General features: G+C 53.3%; 4 protein-coding genes across 4 annotated transcripts; 2 read left to right on the forward strand and 2 right to left on the reverse strand.

Annotated features, from left to right (window-relative positions):
* Positions 1-108: 108 nt before the first annotated feature.
* LOC1278085 (ubiquitin conjugation factor E4 B) lies at positions 109-6,583 on the reverse strand. The gene is made up of 6 exons (XM_061660398.1): positions 5,825-6,583; positions 1,945-4,592; positions 1,690-1,861; positions 1,493-1,605; positions 550-1,418; positions 109-456 (listed from the first exon to the last, which is right to left on the reverse strand). Exons 1-6 carry the CDS (start codon positions 5,843-5,845, stop codon positions 389-391), a joined length of 3,891 nt encoding a protein of 1,296 aa, XP_061516382.1. The 5' UTR covers positions 5,846-6,583; the 3' UTR covers positions 109-388.
* A 299-nt stretch (positions 6,584-6,882) lies between these two features.
* LOC1278084 (mitochondrial import receptor subunit TOM40 homolog 1) lies at positions 6,883-9,052 on the forward strand. The gene is made up of 4 exons (XM_317621.4): positions 6,883-7,291; positions 7,501-7,763; positions 7,837-8,066; positions 8,137-9,052. The coding sequence occupies exons 1-4, from the start codon at positions 7,108-7,110 to the stop codon at positions 8,462-8,464; spliced, it is 1,005 nt and encodes a 334-aa protein (XP_317621.3). The 5' UTR covers positions 6,883-7,107; the 3' UTR covers positions 8,465-9,052.
* A 109-nt stretch (positions 9,053-9,161) lies between these two features.
* On the reverse strand, positions 9,162-10,797 carry LOC1278083 (MOB kinase activator-like 3). Its single transcript, XM_061660424.1, has 3 exons — positions 9,755-10,797; positions 9,507-9,646; positions 9,162-9,444 (listed from the first exon to the last, which is right to left on the reverse strand). The coding sequence occupies exons 1-2, from the start codon at positions 10,289-10,291 to the stop codon at positions 9,527-9,529; spliced, it is 657 nt and encodes a 218-aa protein (XP_061516408.1). The 5' UTR covers positions 10,292-10,797; the 3' UTR covers positions 9,162-9,444; positions 9,507-9,526.
* A 416-nt stretch (positions 10,798-11,213) lies between these two features.
* On the forward strand, positions 11,214-19,587 carry LOC1278082 (serine/threonine-protein kinase mTor). The gene is made up of 4 exons (XM_061660365.1): positions 11,214-11,634; positions 11,711-17,598; positions 17,665-18,486; positions 18,548-19,587. The coding sequence occupies exons 1-4, from the start codon at positions 11,421-11,423 to the stop codon at positions 19,217-19,219; spliced, it is 7,596 nt and encodes a 2,531-aa protein (XP_061516349.1). The 5' UTR covers positions 11,214-11,420; the 3' UTR covers positions 19,220-19,587.
* The last annotated feature ends 5 nt before the right edge of the window (positions 19,588-19,592 follow it).

The raw sequence follows: 19,592 nt of genomic DNA on the forward strand, positions 1-19,592 counted from the left end.
GATTGTGCGACATTCAAATTTGACTGCATTTTGTCCGTTACAACTAGGAAAGCGAAAACGCATCAGTCGGGAATCTTTCGGAAAGTAAATCTTCTCAGTGGGAGTCCATTTTTGATTTAAATTTCCTTTAATCACGCACGCAATACATCAACATTAGCGATTGAGAATCTTTGCATCAGCAAAATAGGTTAATTTTTCCTTGCTGGGGTTTTGTTTTGTTTTTTTTTGTTTGTTTCCATTACACCAATTTTCCAAAAAATCTATCGTCGTTGGCGGCTTTTTAGGCAGACAGAGTAGGCGACACTACACGGAAAGGGGAAGAAGTAGAAGAAGAAGAAGATTGCAAGGAGACTTGCCCACGATTATCCAAGGAGGAATAGAAGCGAATTTAGCTGGACTTCTTCTGAGCTCGATATTCTTTGATCCACTGCTGGATGCGTTCCTTCAGTTCGGTGGCTGCAAAAGAGACATGGAAAACATGGTGGTAAGATAAGCGATTCCGATGCTGCGTTGTGTGCCGCCCCCCCCCCCCCCAGAAAGCATACTGACCCGGTTTTAGCATATCTTCCGTAAGGGGCTGACGGTTGAACGGATCGGTGCTGCTGTTCAGCAGATGCCGCGTGATGATCGCCCGGTCCATGATGGTGCCGGACGGCAGGATGACCGGATCCGTCATCAGTGTGTCCATCAGCGGGTCCTTGAAATCGTCCGGTGCCTCCGCAAACTCGTCCGCGTTCTCCTGATTCTTCACGTAGATCTCCGCCGCCTTGTGGATCAGCTTGCGGAACTCGTCCACATCGCGGTGCGAGCGGATGCCGATCCGCTCCACGCGATTCGCGGCATCCTCGAAGAACTGCTTCTCGAACGAGCGCTCGTCGGCGGCCAGTGCGTTGGCAAACTCATCACAGCTCAGGTGCAGATAGATATCGACCAGCTGGCCCAGCAGGCGCCTCGGCTCCCAGCCGTACTTGTGCGGGTGGCGGACGCGCAGATCGTTACACTTCGGGCCGCACAGCTGGTGCATGTTGTAGTTGAGCATCGAGCTCAGCCGATCGATCAGCTCGGGGCGCAGGAACGGCTCCTTAATGTCGATCGTCATGTAGTGGAACATGTCGACGGTTTCGCGTGCCAGCGTCAGGTACGACCGGCACTGGCGCTCGTCCTGCACCAGCTGCCGCTGGCGGCTCTGCTGCGCCTCCTGCGTCAGCGCATTCCAGCCCGAATCGTCCATCATCAGCACCTGCGTCTCGTGGATGCGCTTCAGATACTCCAAACACTCGTCCAGCAGGTAGGTGGTGTCGTTGAGGAAAAAGTTTACAAACTTTACAAACTGCTTGCCACTCTTTGATTCGTTTACAAACGCCTGTCGATGCAGTGCGCTTTCCCAGAGACCCTTAAACAGATGACTTATATGATATCTGGAAAGCATGGAGAATAAAAACATTAACACACAGGCAGGACGGACCGTTTTTCGACCCGGAACACCATTTACCTTATCGTAAATTTGTCATAAAACTCAGTACTTTGTCCCGTCGTTTCGATATCAGTATAAAACTTCATAAGTGCACTTACTAACGCAGTCTGAGCAAGTTCGTGATTGATAATCTGTTACGAAAGGGAAGGAAAGAAACAGAAATAATTACTCTCTCCGTGGGGCCGTGTAAGTGACCCGTCTTTCACCCGACTTACCTGCAGATATAGCCGTTGCGAGGTGGTCTGGATGGTTGGAGACGTTACGAACAGGACCTCGATCAGTTTGGCAGTGATGTAGGGATTCTTGATCAGATGCGGTGCACATACCAGCGTCAGGATCCAGGTGATGATGGAATTATCCACATAATCGATCACGCTGGAGCTGTGTCTGTGGGTAGCGAAAGGGAAATAGAAAAACGTTTAAAAAGGACCCAACTACCCCGTCCCCGGGATCCATATTGTAATACTTACTGCATACAGAAGAGTATAAAATCAGCAATATCCTCGATGTACCATTCGGGCAGGGCGCAAAAGTTTTCGCTCGCCACCAGCGTCGACGGGTGCTGCTGGTTCGTGAACGGTCCATCGATCGGCCGATTCTCGATCTGGTACAGCATGTACTCGCACACGGTCGAGTAGAACTGCATGCAAGCGCTCAGCACATTCGGGTCGATGATGGCAATGTCGCAGCTCAGCTTCGCCTTCGACAGCTTGTTCATCTGGCTGACGCACCGGTCGCGTATCTGCTTGTTGCGGCGAGCGAGCGGCGTGTTTTCCCACTGCGTCTTGGTCGCGTTCAGCTCGTCCACCATGCGCTGCAGCTCCTTCGTCGCCCGGAGCAGCTTGTTGTAGCGCTGGATCGCCGGGATGATGCCGAGATGGTGCGCGTGCAGCGTCAGGAACCAGCAGTGCGTGACAAACTTGTGCTGCTCCCAGTCCTTCACGTCCTTCAGCGTGCCCAGCCAGTCGGCGTACTCTTGCGAGGAGAACTTTAGCTTCGTCTCGTCCTCGATCTCGACCAAGCTTTCCGGATGGTGCGGATAGAGCGGATCGATGCGCGATAGATTGATCTTGACCGACAGCAGCTGCAGCACGGACATGAAGTTGAGCATGAACCCGTCCTTGGCCAGGAAGCGATCGTCGGCATTGTACTGGATGCGTTTGGCGTTCGATTTGAGAATGGCCGCGATGTAGTTCAGCATCTCGTACCGACTGTACTGATTCGAAAGCAGCACCAGAAAGATAGAATGCAGCACCTTGCGCGTGTTGCTCAGGATCGCGTGAAACGAGCTGGCGAGCGTACGATCGCACACGTTGTCGGAAAAGTGGTGGCTGGCAAACTTGGGATTCTCGTCCAGCATCACGGACAGCGACAGGAACGGGGCCAGAAACGACACCTTCGAGATCTCGCGCGCAAAGTACTTGTCCGGCGTGAAGGCCGTCAGGAAGATCCGGTGCTCCACGATCAGCAAACAGATCGGGTGCGTATTGTCCACGCGCGTTTCGATCAGCTCCTTCAGCCGGTTCAGCGGGTCCGCCACGATGTTTTCGTTGCAGATTGCATTCTGCATGTCGATGAACAGATCGTCCAGCACCGCATTGAAGATGATGCGGAAATCCTCCTCGCCGTCCGATTTGCGGCTTTCCGCCATCAGGTTGGACATAAAGTCGGCCGACACTTTGTTCTCGTACATCAGCGTCAGCAGGGGCGACTTTTCCAACGCGGTACTACCGGCTGTTGTTTTGCTGGTGCTGCTGCTGGTGCTGCCGCCGGTGCTGCTGCTGCTATTAATTGCACCGCCACTGCTGCCACCACTCTCCACACTGCCACCGTCCGGCTGGCAGAAGCTCTGGAAGGTATTCTTCAGCACGAGTATTGCGTACTTGAGCGTCTGCTGCCGTATCACCGACACCACGCTGGGCAGCGTCTCGGCCAGATACATCTTTTTGCTTTTCTTCACCTTCGTGTAGCTGTACAGCTCTTCGTTCGAGCGCAGGTAGCAGCCGATAAGGTACTCCAGCGCGGCCACACGATTGTTGGCGAACGCTTTCATCGACGGCTTCGACGAGCAGTAGCCCGGTGCGTCCTCTTCCGGCTGCATCTCGATGTCGATGTCCATCGGGGTGGCGGTGCTGCCTGCAGCCATGCCACTGCTGCCGCTGCGACCACTGCGCCCAATCACCACCTCGTCCAGCATGATCGGTTTCACCTTTTTGCTCGGAATCGTACTCCAGCTGTCCGACAGACGGCCCGCATCGCTGTCCTCGCCGTGCGATTCAATCAGCTTGCCATAGTAGATGCCTTTAACGACCTCCACAATTACCTCCGCGCAGAACTCGTCGTAACGCTGACGGTCCAGCATTTCGAGCGCATTTTCCAACACATTCGCCTCGATCGTGAAGCGGGAATTGGAGTAACGCGCCTTGCTGTTGATCTTCATGATTCGCAGCATAATCTGCAGCAGTTCGTCCTGCGCCGACACGCGGCTGTCCTGTTCGCAGTGCGTCTTCGGGTCAAGCGTGTTGCCCTCCGTGCTGTTGGGATGATGATCCGCTCCATCCGGTTTCGTGGCGCAGTGGTCGGAAGAGGATCGTTTCTTCACTGCCCACGTGTTGACTGGTGCTGTCGTCGAGGGGGCCACCACCGACGACGGGATTGGCTTTTTTCGCAGTGCCGCACTCGCTGTTGACGCCGACACGGAGGACGCTACTAGCACGGAGCGTGCTTTTTGCTGCTGCTGTTGGGATTGTTCCGCCACTTCGAGGCCCAGCATGAGTGAGGCTTCAATTTTATCCGGCAGAATCAGATCCGTCTTGGGATCGGCGGCGTTACTCCCGGTGAGACTACTGCTACTCCCGACAGTGTCGCTGTTGCTGCTCTCCATCGGCACCGTGTCCGCTTTGCCCGGACCGATCGGCGCTACTGTCGTTGGCATTTGTTGAGAATCTGCTACTTTTTCTAGTTCCACAGAGGTAGTAGTAGTGGTGGTGCTGCTGCTGCCACTATTGCTAGTAGTGGCTTGCGATGTGGAATTGCCGTCCTCAGTCGACGGAGCATTACTGTTGGCCACATTTTTAGTGGTTTTTGCTCCCAACTTTCTTAATCGTCGTGCCCGAATCTGCAGGAGAAATAAAAAATAGAAAACATATTAAAATTGGGCTACTTTCAGGCCTTTCGAGATAGCTTCCTTCAGTCCTTAATCGCACTGTTTTGTATGGACCATGATAACAGCCATTGAATCGCTTTTTCCGTTTCTTCTCGAAGTAAACATCTCTGTTACATCGACGAAAAACAGTCTGTAAACAATTTCGTTTGGGTTTGCCACTTAAATACACCTCAACGTTTGCGTCGTTTGCTTCTGTACGCATCGGATATAAGCGACACAGATGCGTGAATAAACTTTCGTCGCAATAAGAATTACCCGTAAGAAACACAACAAGCACCCTCTTTCGGATTCGCTACGTCACATGAGCATCACCATCACATGCACATGCGTTCGCGAGGAAAAGCAAGAACGGGCCAATTTTCCCGGACTCTTTTTCCAACCCGATCTTTGTTCCGGGTGCGCTGCGTAGCCTTGGTAGCCGTGAGGCCACCGCATCCACTAACCGCCTACTGCTTTGTTCAATCGGTCCCGGCTTGGAAGAAAATGCTTTTTTTTTTGTTTAATCCAACTACCATTTCACGATTCGTAATGAGCAGGCGGTAAAGTTGGCACAAATGGATCACGGGGTGTAAGAGATCGGTGTAACTAGCGACCGCCGCCGCGTTTCTCCTCCCCTTCCTTCTCCTTCTCTTGCTCCTCCTGCTGATCGCTGCTTGTGGCTTGTGTTTTCTTTTGTATTTTTGGATCATTTTATCTCAACATCGCCACCAAGCGTACACCAGTGTGCGGCGGTAGCAACGAGACAGCGAGTCAGCAGTTGTACTGACGGTGGTGGTGGTGGTAGTGGTAGCATAAAAGTAAATCATCATCATCACCATCATCAAAGATCGATGGTAATGTGATCCGATTCTTTGTTTCATGCTGGGGGGAGGTTTTCCAATGCGCTGTCCACAAAATAGTATAGCCACTAATTGTTGAACTAAAGCGTGCGTGAAAAGAAGGACTGTGAAATTGTTTCAAGCAATATCTTCAAGTAAATGTTGCTATTTCCTGTGTGTTTTTTTTTCTTTCTCCCTCTCTTCGTATCGTCTTAGTAGCGCAAGGACAATGGATGACCCCGTACCCCGCAGGGGACCCAGCCCTGTTGGATGGAGAGAGAGATCGACGGAGAAGCCTTCAATGACACTCGTCGCAGACTGGGGCGGATGATTGGGGCAAAGGTGTGCACACCACCAATGATTTACCTCTTCCGGCGTTAGCTCCATTGCGTTACTGGCAGTGTGCTGGTCGGCAGCTTTTCACAACACTTCCGCTGTCTGCTCCACTCTCTTTGCGATTGCACTGCCAATTCTTGCACCAATTGTGGGAATATTCGCGTTTCTCGCCTAGCGCAGCAAACTGAGGTTCCACCTTAGTCGTTCTGCGTGGGATCACACACACTTACATGCACACATACACATCCGCGAACCTTCTGCTACTGAGGTTGGAAAGTTTGTTATTTTTTTTCTACCTTCACAACACGAAAACCTCCCTCTGCTCTTTGTCGTCTGGTGGAGGAAGGTCGTCGTCGCTTTCTTCCGCTGTCTCTTATTTCGTCAACGATTTCGATCGATTTGATGACACACGCACAAACACACACACACACACACACACACACACACACGTGAATGATGAGACACGGAGCGCACGGGGTGGTGTGACGCGTCAACAATGCATCGAGGTAAGGTGCAATTTACCGTCCCTCACAGAACTTCAATAATTTTAGCACCCAGAGGCTCTCGGGTTCATCGCTGCTCAAGCAAAGCCCAAAGTTGCACTTTCTTTGCACAATCGAGACGAATGGAGACGATCGTTTGTATACGGGGTACGGCACGTGTCTACGGCGCTGGCGGTGCTGATTCGCTTCGAGGATGATTTGGACTGAGAAATGATATTCACGACCAATGAGTTACGGATATCACCCCGAGGCGAGTCGTAGTCGGTGTTGCGTTGGTATCTTCCTTCCACGGAGTGGGTTTACATTGGACAGAGCGAGAGTGATACGTCAAAGTGTCTATCATTCTCAGGGTGTCTTTACACGTGCAGAGTTTGCGCAGGCAAAAAATGTCATGCCATGGGTCGCAATTTTGCTGAGAAATATTGCGTAGCTTTGTGTGAAATAACACGAATAATGATAATTCATTAATTTTAAAGTGACCTCCAACGGAAAAAACAATTTCAAACCGTTGAAATGTTGGCTCTTTCTGTGAACTGCTTTGTCATGACGGTGACAGCGGTGGTGGTGTAATTCAAGTGTGGTGTAATTCCGTTCCGCTGTTGTCAAAAGCAGTTTGACATTTCAGCATACGTCAAAAACCAGCGCAAGAAAAGAACACACGAGTTCTCACGCACGAAAACCGCACGAGAAATCGGCAGAAAATCGTGAAGCCGTGCGAAGGAGTTGTCCCGTGTTCCTCGGCGCGTTCGACCTCGTACCCAACCCACCCCCTCTAAAGACAGCGGCAACAGTCATCGCTACCGTGCAGCAATGGGTAACGTGTTGGCTTCCTCCAAACCGATCGCTGGCCCCGGTGGTCTGCCTCCACCGATGCCCACAGAAGCGCTCCCCGCTGTTGGAGCCGATGGGGCCGGCTCACCGGATAAGCCATCCGGCGAATCAAAACCACTGGAAAACCCGGGCACCATGGAAGAGCTACACAGGAAATGCAAAGGTACGTCCGGCCGTTCTTCTCGGAGCAGCCCATCGCCCACCCGGAGGGCTTAACAGCAAGGACCATGCTGTGTGCATTGCATAACCACCACCGAATATTGACAGTTGCGTTTACATGGTTTATGTTGTTTTTTTCCTTTCTCTTATGTTCATGTATGCGCCTGCTCCGCCTTGGCCATGTTTTTGCTGGCCGTGGGCAATGAAATCCAGATGTGATGCCAGTAAACTTTGAAGGAGCGAAACTGATGATCAACAAGGGCTTGAGCAACCATTTTCAGGTATCGCACACGATTAATCTGAATTCCTCGAATACTAGCGGCTACCGGTTCGGTGCGATGTACGTCGGCACGAAGCAGCTGTCCCCGACCGAAGCATTCCCCGTCGTACTGGGTGACATTGATCCGTCGGGAAACCTGAATGCAAACATCATTCACCAGGTGACACCGAAGGTTCGGTGTAAATTCGCATCACAGGTACGCATCACCCCAACCTTTCGAACCCGCGGCGAATGTCCGTTGAATGACGAACGCTCTGCTCTGTTTTTAGATCCAAAGCAGTAAGGTAACGGCGGCACAACTTACGACAGATTACAAGGGCCCGAACTACACAACCTCGCTCACCATCGGCAACCCGAACATTATCAACAATTCCGGCGTCGTGGTGGCACATTACCTGCAGGCGGTCACGAACAAATTGGCCATGGGCGGAGAGTTTGCGTACCAGTACGGACCGGCGGTACCTGGTGGACAGATTGCTCTCATGTCGGCTGCTGCCAGGTAAAAGAGTGTGCTACTCAGGGAGGGATGCATGGTTGTTCTAATGGCGCTAATCTCTCGTCGTTTGCAGATACGCCACCGACTTGTACACGTGGTCCGGCACGGTAGGGGCGGCCGGTGTGCACCTTTGCTACTATCAGCGGGCCAGCGAGCAGCTGCAGATTGGCGCCGAGGTGGAAACTAGCTTCCGGATGCAGGAATCCGTCGCTACCATCGGCTACCAAGTGGACCTGCCCAAGTCGGATCTGGTGTTCCGCGGCATGCTGGACAGCAACTGGACGGTGGGAGCCGTGCTGGAGAAGAAGCTACAGCCGCTACCTTTCACCTTTGCGCTCAGCGGCATGTTGAATCACACTAAAAATCAGTTCCGGCTCGGGTGTGGGTTGATCGTCGGTTAAGCACCGTGCGGTTCAGGAATCAGTAAACGCCGATAGAAGAGTCATATATGAAGGCGATCAAAAAGCAAGCATTTCCTCTAACAAAAATTCCGACACATTCTTAGAACTGGACTGGAAAAGCCGACACACCCTGTGCTCTGCAACGAGAGGAATAGCCGAAAACAACACTGTGCGCATCAAATAGAGAGAAGAACTAGGAAGCGAAATATAAAGGAAGAGAACTATATAAAAGCTACTACACCCGTACACCCGGGGTTCATAGTTAGAAACGGAAAAAATCAACAATAGAGCAGCAAGGGTGGACGAACAACCGTCGTGGTACACACCGAGCGCTGTACAGGAAGGTTCACACAGAGTTTAGACAGTCCCCTGGCTTTTCCCCAGATGTCCAGTTGTTTTGTCCCAGAATTTAAACGATTAGCGGCGAAAGTGCCCGTGTCCCGTGTTTCACAGCCCACATATTGCAAGCGTTGGTAGTATTGCGTCTTCTTTGACTGCCCGTGCGCCATAGTGTGTCATCAAGAAATAAAACGTTTCGCGCAGGCGAGCCACAAAGCTCCCCCAGGAACACAAACTGAATGCTACAAAGCTGTCCTCTCTAAAACTTTTTTCATTCTTGCCGTTTTGTTCATTTTGCATTTTGCGCCCTACTGTAGCCGATTAAGACAGAAGATAGCGGGGGGATGAGGAGGAGGAGTGCTTTTACAGATACTTTACAGTCATTGATTTTTATTAAAATCTGTTAAAACCTTTACCGATTATTGTTTGTAGCTTCTTCTTGTTTGCACTTTATTTCTTTGCTTGATGATGAGGCTTTGCATAACTCGTGAGTTTCGCGGTCGCTCCGTGTTCTCCCTTCCATTCGGCGTTTCCAAGACGTCGCGGCCGTTTTTTATATGTTTGTTTGCAAAGCATAGCGCGCCGATTTGTTTGTTTACTTGCCATTCGTCACTTGAGCATGCTGGTGATGCGGGCCGTATCTTATCGAGTGGCACGTGTTTGTTTAACCGTCGTTGAAAACATGCTTGAATGTTCTGCTTACCTGTATCGTGCGCGCTCCGTTTAGTCTTTACACATTTGCGAGGTCATCACCGCGAGTGGCTCGAGTTCTTTCGCTGACATCAGATCGAACTCGGTCACGAAGTAGTAGAAATGTTTGTAGCAGGTGTTAACGTGCGCTTCCTACGGCGAGAAAGATACGCGGGGCGTATACGGGTGGGTAGAACGATATTTATAAGCATTACATCATGTGGCATTGCACCCTCAACACTACCTAGGCAGCGTACTTACCGCGCCAATACTGAAAATCCTATCGAAATGATGAATGTATACGTGCACAAACACCCGGAACAGGCGGGTCAGGATCTTTTTGCACAAGCTCGGAAACGTCTTCGGAAATGGCACGTCGGTCGAGACGGGAAAGAGCGTCTCGTTGTTGATCTGGTTCTCTACCCAATCCATCAGCAGCTCGATGTAGCGCGGGGCGGGCAGCTGTATCGGCTTCTTGTACGTTTCTCCGTCCGCCCACAGGTATTCGTATTTGGCGCCGCCGCTCATCGTCGGGCAGGTGGTTTCGTTGCAGTACTCCGAGATGGTGCCGTAGATGAGGTTGATTCGGTTGAAAAAGTCTACCACATGCACCGCTAACCAGTCGTTCATGTTCTCGCCGGCCGGAAGTTTGACCACCTCCTTCAGGTTGATCCCGGACTGGAGGCTCGCGTTGGCCTGCTTGTGCAGCGAGTAGCGTATCGTGCCCTGGGTGAAGCGTTTCTTCGGTCGAAACGTTTTCTCCCGCTGGAAGAATTCCAAAAATCCGTTCAGCGCCATTCTCGACGGTCGTAGTTTCGCCACAATTGAGCTGTTCCGTCCACTTGGTCGCGAGATGTATTCGCCGTCGCTTCACGATCAATAGTATTTGCGTTCGTTGCACCTGTGGCCTGTCGCACTGCGTCGTGGTTGCATGTGTCCGATTAAACGCCGAAGAAAATTCCTTTTTTGGGTTCCATTCTGTCTGTCTGTACCTCTTTACGACTGCACACAGCTTCGCCCAACTCCTGTCCCTTGAGCCTTGTTGAGCGGGCCCAGCACTCAACCAACCAGACTGTGTCCTCTGGGTCAAGCGCGATAATCCATCGTTTTGCACGCAAATACACCCTGGGAAGCCTTACCAAAGCCGCGCTATTCTAAAGTTGGAGTTTAATCGGATCTGCTAAATACACAGTTTCTATTGCACAGTGCGGCACGCCAAAGTGGTGGCAGGAAATTGGCGAGCCCCCAAACACCGACCGACTACTTGCTTGCTCGCGTTTGCGACGATGTTTGTGCTTCGCCCGAATGCGAGCCCTTCTGTCAAGCGCGGTGAGCTGTCAGCGGGGGCCATTTTGACAGCCCGTCGTCGGAAAATTTTGCACGTCGGTGCTGTAGCGGAGGAAAAATTTTGGGTAAATTGCACTGCAGGCCGCCGTTTCCGGGCCGTAAGTATGGATCAGCGCAGAGATTAGCCGCGCCCGCAGCGGTTCCCGATGGAGGACGCAGGTTCCAGGCAGTTCCGGTCGTTGAAATTAACCTTTTTCGGTAGCAATTTGGCAGTGTTGGGTTGCGTGACTGCGGCCGACGAGCGAAGGTGGCGCTGACAAATTGATCTGCGCCTGTGTGTGTGTGTGTGAGTGTGCGTGCGTGTGCCTGCCGTGTGAATGCGTACGAGTGTGACGGCGGTGCGATAGTGTGCGTGTGTTGAGTAGCTTGTTTTGTTATGATGCGGATAAAAACATAAACATTGGCCCCACCTTAGCATAAGCTTCAGAAGTAGGATCCGGAAAGGTGGATCAGTGCTCGGAAGATTTGGCTACTGCGTCGCAAGGGACAGCAAAGCAAAAGATAAGAATATTTAAACAAAGTACAAGTACGCGGGGCATCGTTTGTCGAACAAAATCGCGTTCCGGGAAAGGTTGCAATCATGTCGATGGTAAAGGTGCTGCAGTTCGTGAACGGGCTCAAGTCCCGCAACAAGGATGTGCAGAACAAGGCCATCAAGGACCTGTCGCTGTACGTCAAGACGGAGCTGCGCGAAACTCCGGACGACATGTTTTTCGAAGACTTTAACCACCACATCTTCGAGATGCTCACCAGTACAGACAATAACGAGAAAAAGGGCGGAATACTGGCCATCGGTAAGTGTTGTTAGATGATACTCACAACTGTACACGGCTTTTGCTAATCCCCATGCCATGTCTGCTGCGCTTGTAGATTGTCTCATCAACGGCGATGTCGTAAACACGACCAACAAGATTTCCCGCTACTCGAACAATCTGCGAAATTTGTTGCCGATGAGCGACGTTTGTGTGATGCAGCTGGCCGCCAACGTGTTGGTCAAGCTGGCGCTGCTGCCCGGCTCGAACGGTGCCAGCTCGTTCGAGTTCGACATCAAACGTGCCTTCGAGTGGCTGTCGGAGGATCGGGTCGAGAACAAGCGGCACGCCGCCGTGCTGGTACTGCGCGAGCTGGCCGTCGCAATGCCCACGTTTTTCTACCAGCAGGTCGGAAGCTTCTTCGATCACATATTTGTCGCGATCAAGGACCCGAAGGCGGCCATCCGGGAGGGTGCCGGGCAGGCGCTGCGGGCCGTACTGATCGTGACGTCGCAGCGCGAAGGAACCAAGCAAAACAATAACACCCAGTGGCACATGAACTGCTACGATCAGGCATTCGAGTGCTTGCGCGATACGGTGGGGCGCGAGAAGAATTTAAATCGCGACGATCGCGTCCACGGTGCGCTGATCGTGTTCAACGAAATACTGCGCTGTTCGCACGCAGCGTGGGAGAAGAAGTACATGCAGCTGGACAGTTTGCCGGTGGACCAGAAGCGATCGTTGCGTTCGCAGCGGGAGGAGGAAGGGCGGGGATTCTTCCCACGCATCCGTGTGCCTTTTATGGAGAAGTTTGGGAACCATTCGGGACAAAGCTCGGTCAGCTACAGCTCGCGCTACTACGACGTCGTAACGGATATGAAGTTTTTCCGCCAGAACAGCAGCGTCCAGGAGTCGGCACTGTACCGAGCGCTGGTGAAGGAGAAGTACGACACCATCTGCCAGGCGGTGCTGGATCAGCGCAGCTCCAAGTCACCGTACGTTATCCAGACGCTGTTGGCGATCTTTCCGCGGCTGGCAGCCTTCAATAGGGAGGAGTTTGTGCGGCTGCATCTGCGCACGGTCGCCAACTACCTGCTGACGCTGCTACGAAGCAAAGAGAAGGAACGCAATGCCGCCTTTGTTTCGCTCGGCTATATTGCGGTCGCGGTGGAAAAGGAAATTGAACCGTACACCAAACGCATCATGGAGTTGATCGGAAGTGCACTGCCGCTGAAGGATACACCCAACAAGCGGAAAGCACCGGTGGATCCTTCCGTGTTCATGTGCGTCATGCTGCTGGGGCATGCGCTGAAAGGTGGCATAACTCACGAGATCAAGGAGATAATAGCACCGATGCTATCGACCGGTCTAAGTCCGGCACTGATCGTTTGCTTGCGTGAGCTCTGCGAAACGGTACCCCAGGCGCAACAGGAGATAACGGCGGGCCTGCTGAAGATACTGTCGTACGTGCTGATGAACCGACCTTTGCCACAATTTATTGTGCCAAAGTCGCACTCGGTCGTGTCGCCGGCGTTCTTGAGCAGTCTGGAGCAGCAGCCACAGTCGCAACCGCCGCAGCAGCAGGTCCACGATACAGCCACGATAGTGCTGGCGCTGCAAACGCTTGGCAAGTTTAGCTTCGAAGGATGCAGCTTGCTACAGTTTGTGCAGCGCTGTGCCGATCACTTTCTCAACAGCGAGCAGCAGGAGATCCGCATTGAAGCAGTCCATACCTGTACGTTTTTGCTGAAGCTAGCGCTCCAGGCGGCGGAAAGTAACGGGAACGATGTGTCGGAAACGCTTACGCAAACGCTCAGCTCGGTGCTGGAGAAAATCCTCGTCGTTGGCATCACGGACGTGGATCCGGCGGTGCGCTTGCGAGTGCTGAAATCGCTGGACGAAAGCTTCGACACGCAGCTAGCGCAGCCGTGGTTTCTCAGCTCGCTGCTAGTGACGATCCACGACGAGGTGTTTGAGATACGCGAGCTGGCGATCATCATCATTGGCCGGCTGTCGACGATCAATCCGGCCTATGTGATGCCAAGCTTGCGCAAAACGATGGTTCAGTTGCTGACCGAGCTGGAGCATTCGGGCGTCAGCCGCAACAAGGAGCAAAGTGCGAGAATGCTGGATCATCTGATCGTCAGCACGCCCCGGCTGGTGGCGTCGTACATGCGCCCGATACTGACCATACTCGTGCCAAAGCTGAAGGAACCGGACCAGAACCCGAGTGTGGTGCTGAACGTGCTGCGTGCGATCGGCGATCTGGCGGAGGTGATTGGCGGCCACCATGTGCTGCAGAAGTGGTCGGACGAGCTGCTACAGCTGCTGCTGGACATGCTCAGTGACGCCGGCAGCACGGAAAAGCGAGCTGTGGCACTGTGGACCTTTGGGCAGCTGGTCAGTGCGACCGGGCAGGTAGTGGTACCGTACAATAAGTACCCGAATCTGATCGATATACTGATAAACTTCCTGAAAACGGAGCAGCAACTGTACGTCCGTCGGGAAACGATCCGAGTGCTGGGTTTGTTGGGAGCGCTCGACCCGTACAAGCACAAGATGAATCGCGGGCTGATCGACAGCCAGACGAGTGCAAACATTCTTATTTCTGTCGACACGAAAACCGACGAACATACGGACCTGTCCACGTCGGAAATGCTGATCAACATGAGCACGCAGCTGGACGAGTACTATCCGGCGGTGGTCATATCGACGTTGATGAAAATTTTGCGCGATCCCACCCTGTCCAACCATCATCTCAGCGTGGTGCAGGCCATCACGTTCACCTTCACCAGCCTGGGCATCAAAGGGGTCCCGTACCTCTCGCAGGTGTTGCCCTGTCTGCTGCGGAACATCGTCACCGCCGAGATGAGCCTTAAGGAGTACCTGTTCCAGCAGCTGTCCACGCTGATATCGATCGTGAAGCAGCACATTATCGGGTTCATGGACGACATTTTCGAGCTGATCAAGACGTTCTGGACGACCGGTGGGGCAGGTGTTCCGGGCGGCGGTGGGTCGTCGAGCTCGACCGCATCGGCCGCCTCGCTGCAACCGACCATCATCAATCTGGTGGAGAAGATTGCGATTGCGCTCGGTTGCGAGTTCAAAGTGTATCTACCTCAGCTGATGCCGCAAATATTACGCGTGCTGCTGCACGACACGTCCAAGGACCGGGCGGTGACGGTGAAGCTACTCGGCGCGATGCGCAACTTCGGCAACAATTTAGACGACTATCTGCACCTGATTATACCGGCGATCGTGAAGCTGTTCGAGCCGCTCGACATACCGCTGAACGTTTCCATTACCGCACTGCAAACGATCAACTATCTCGCCGAGGTGCTAGATTTCACTGATTTTTCTTCGCGCATCGTGCACCCGCTGGTGCGCGTGCTCGATTTCTATCCCGAGCTGCGTCCCGTAGCACTCACGACGCTCTGCTCGATCATGATCCAGCTCGGTCGGAAGTACCTCGTGTTTGTGCCGCTTGTGAATCGGGTGATGATCAAGCACAAGATCCCGTCGGTGGAGTACACGAAGCTGCTGACGAAGCTGCAGAACAACAGCACACTGGCGATGGATGACGAGTTCCGCATACGACAGGCGCGGAATCGGAATCGCGAAATTTCCCTCCCGAGCGACAGCACGATCAAGAAGTTCCCCGTTTCGATGTCCGATCTGGAGGCAATGTTTAAGGCGAATCGACGCGTCTCCAAGGACGATTGGTTGGAGTGGCTGCGCCGGCTGAGCATCATTCTGCTGAAGGAGTCCAAAAATCCGGCCCTTCGATCGTGCGCCACACTGGCCCAAAACTACCCACAGCTACTGAAGGACCTGTTTAACGCTGCGTTCGTATCGTGCTGGTCGGATTTGTCGGAAAAGCTGAAGCAGGATCTTGCTCACAGCCTCACGCAGGCGCTGACGGTGCAGGATCTGCCCGAAATTACCCAAACGGTGTTGAATTTGGCGGAATTTATGGAGCACTGCGAAAGCTACCCGCTGAAGATCGACTCGAAGATACTGGGCGAACGAGCCATGGAGTGCCGTGCTTACGCGAAAGCGCTGCACTACAAAGAGGACGAATTTCACCGGACAGACGATCCGCCCCAGTCGCTGTTCGAGTCGCTGATCCTGATCAACAACAAGCTGCAGCAGAAGGAAGCGGCGGAAGGGCTGCTGGAGTATGCCGGCCGCCATCGGTCCAGCGCCGAGGAGATGAAGGTGCAAGTGCGCTGGTACGAAAAGCTGCACAGCTGGGAACAGGCGCGGTCACTGTACTCGGAAAAGCTGAAGAGCAATCCGAACGATTTGGAGTCCCGGCTCGGTGAGATGCGCTGCCTGGAAGCGTTGGGCGAGTGGTCGGCATTGAATGCTGTCACCACGCAGAACTGGGATGCGCTTGGCTCGGAGGGACAGAGCAAGGCTGGTCGGCTGGCAGCAGCCGCCGCCTGGGGTCTGCAGGACTGGGATGGGATGCATCGGTTCGTGCGCTGCATTCCGGAGGACACGCAGGACGGAGCATTCTATCGCGCCGTGCTGGCCGTGCATAATGAGCAATACGCGTTGGCGCAAAGTTTGATCGATTCGACGCGTGATCTGCTCGACACGGAGCTGACAGCGATGGCGGGCGAGTCGTACGAGCGTGCGTACGGTGCGATGGTATGCGTGCAGATGCTTGCCGAGCTGGAGGAAGTGATCCAGTACAAGCTGATCCCGGAACGGCGCGAGACGATCAAATCGATGTGGTGGGACCGACTGCTCGGTGGCCAGCGGCTGGTCGAGGACTGGCAGCGCGTCATACAGGTGCACTCGCTGGTGCTGTCGCCCAAGGAGGACATTCGTACGTGGCTGAAGTTTGCGTCGCTCTGTCGCAAGAATGGATCCTTGAAGTTGTCCGAGAAGACACTCACCATGCTGCTCGAGTACGATCCGATGGAGAATCTGAGCGAACCGCTTCCAATTGACAAACCGCACGTCACCTTCGCCTACACGAAGCACCTGCATATGGCGGGGTACACGAAAGAGGCTTACGATCACCTGAACCGGTTTGTCGCGTCGTTCAGTCCGCAGGCGTTTACCGCCAGCAGTGGTGCGGGCGGGCAGGATGACTTGAAGGATGAAAATAGACGCCTGTTGGCGCGATGCTTCCTGAAGCTGGGCATGTGGCAGAGTAGTTCCACCGGCGGAAACCTGGTGAAGGACCACCTCATCAATGGCATCCTGGTGTGCTACAGCCGGGCAACGAAGCACGACCCGAACTGGTACAAAGCGTGGCACAACTGGGCGTACATGAACTTTGAAGTGGTGCAGGCGAAGAAGCAGCAGGAAGAATACACCAAAAATCCGGGAAGCGCGGCGGAGCGAAACTTGATAAAGCATTACGCCGTGCCGGCCGTCCGGGGCTTCTTCCAGTCGATCAACCTATCGCAGGGCAATTCGCTGCAGGACACACTGCGCCTGCTAACGCTCTGGTTCGATCACGCCCAGTACGAGGAGGTGTACGAAGCGCTCGTCGAAGGAATGCGTGTGATCGACAAAAACACGTGGCTGCAGGTGATCCCGCAGCTGATCGCACGCATCGATACGCCGCGCAATCTTGTCGGCCAGCTGATCAACTATCTGCTGACGGAGATCGGTAAAACTCACCCGCAAGCGCTCGTGTATCCGCTTACGGTGGCGTCGAAGTCGGCGCCGGGCACGCGTAAGCAGGCGGCGCACAAAATCCTCAACAACATGTGCGAACATTCGAACACGCTGGTCAATCAGGTACTGCTGATCAGTGAGGAGCTGATTCGGGTGGCCATCCTTTGGCACGAGCAGTGGCACGAGGGCTTGGAGGAAGCGTCCCGGCTGTACTTTGGCGAGCAGAATGTGGAAGGCATGTTTGCGACGCTGGAACCGTTGCACGCCATGCTGCAGCGGGGACCGCAAACGTTGAAGGAATCATCCTTCAACCAGGCGTACGGACGTGACTTGACCGAGGCACAGGAATGGTGCAAACATTATAAGGTAAATTTGTTCGATCTCGTTCGTCCTCGTGTTTTTTACAATGTTTCGCATGTTTCTTCTTTGCAGAACTCTAAAAATACGCGAGATTTGAATCAAGCATGGGACCTATACTACCACGTGTTCCGGCGCATTTCGCGCCAGCTCGTACAGCTCACCTCCCTGGAGCTGCAGTATGTCAGTCCGAAGCTGCTGGCATGTCGCAACCTTGAGCTGGCAGTCCCAGGCAGTTACACGCCCGGTCAACAGCTGATCTGCATCGCCAGCATCGAGACGAACCTGACGATCATCAGCTCGAAGCAACGTCCTAGGAAGCTGTGCATCCGCGGGTCGAATGGTAAAAACTACATGTTCCTGCTGAAAGGCCACGAAGATTTGCGCCAAGATGAGCGAGTGATGCAGCTGTTCGGGCTGGTCAACACACTGCTGCTGAATGATCGTGACACGTTCCGGCGCAATCTAACCATTCAACGGTATGCGGTGATCCCGCTGAGCACCAATTCGGGTCTGATCGGTTGGGTGCCCCACTGTGACACGCTGCACAAGCTGATCCGGGACTATCGCGATTCGAAGAAAACGATGCTAAACATCGAGCATAGGATCATGCTGCGAATGGCACCGGACTACGACCATCTCACGGTGATGCAGAAGGTGGAGGTGTTTGAGCATGCGCTTGACCAAACGAAAGGAGACGATCTGGCGAAGCTGCTCTGGCTGAAAAGCCCTTCGTCGGAGCAGTGGTTTGATCGGCGCACGAACTACATCCGCTCCCTTGCGGTCATGTCGATGGTGGGCTACATCTTGGGTCTCGGCGATCGCCATCCTTCCAATCTGATGCTGGATAGGCTGAGTGGAAAAATTCTTCACATCGATTTCGGCGATTGCTTCGAGGTAGGTAGAATTGGGTCGGGGATCATTTGTACAGTGCTGACGTTTTCTTCCTCTTTCGCAGGTTGCAATGACGCGAGAAAAGTTCCCGGAGAAAATACCCTTCCGCTTGACGCGCATGCTGATCAACGCGATGGAGGTGACCGGCATCGAAGGAACGTATCGGCGCACGTGCGAGAGCGTAATGAACGTGCTGCGCCGTAACAAGGACAGTCTTATGGCGGTACTGGAAGCGTTCGTGTACGATCCGCTGCTCAACTGGCGCCTGCTAGATTCGGACCGATTGCGTCGTTCAAAGAACGCCGGTGACATGGACAGCGTGTCGGGCAGCATGCACGAAGACTCTCTGCTGAGCTACAATGCCAGACGCGATGCTCGGTTGAATGAGCTGAATGCAACGACGGGACCGGCCGCCGGAGGTCAACCGTCGGCTACCGTGAATGTTCCTTCCGGTGGTACGACGGCCGCCATTCCCGTACCGAGCGCTTCCGGTGCTGCTGTACCACCAGGAGGTGATGCGCCCGATGGTAACTACCCCGCGATGCAGAATCCCGTCGACGTAACCAATAAGAAGGCACGTGCAATTGTCGATCGAGTGAAGGACAAGCTGACCGGTAAAGATTTCGGCAAAGCAGAACCAGTGGCCGTCAACAGACAGATCGACCTGCTGATCCAGCAGGCAACCAGCAACGAAAATCTGTGCCAGTGCTATATCGGCTGGTGTCCGTTTTGGTAAAGGAGTTTTGGTTGGTGTGTGGGTTTGAACATGTTGTTGCCTGCTTGCAATGCTTTTCTACACGTGTGCGCGCCTACGCTGCTGCACCATCGTCATAAATATGTCGTTCCTGTATTGTCCTTTGTATTGTAAATATTGGTGTCCCATGGGATTATGTTTAATGTGTATGCCCCGTATATAATGATTAATTAACCTTGTGTTTAAGCGTTCGCGTCATACGCTTCTGGTTTCAGTGATGTCGACACTACTACTTACTTTTGCTTACCCTTCCCTTTCTTATCGGATTAATAATGTACAATGATGCAAAAACATGGATGAAAAACAGCAAATAAAAACTAAATCCGGTGATCGTTAAAGTCGTCACACAACACAG

The sequence above is a fragment of the Anopheles gambiae genome, chromosome 3, assembly GCF_943734735.2.
Source record: "Anopheles gambiae chromosome 3, idAnoGambNW_F1_1, whole genome shotgun sequence".
Classification (NCBI taxonomy): domain Eukaryota; kingdom Metazoa; phylum Arthropoda; class Insecta; order Diptera; family Culicidae; genus Anopheles; species Anopheles gambiae.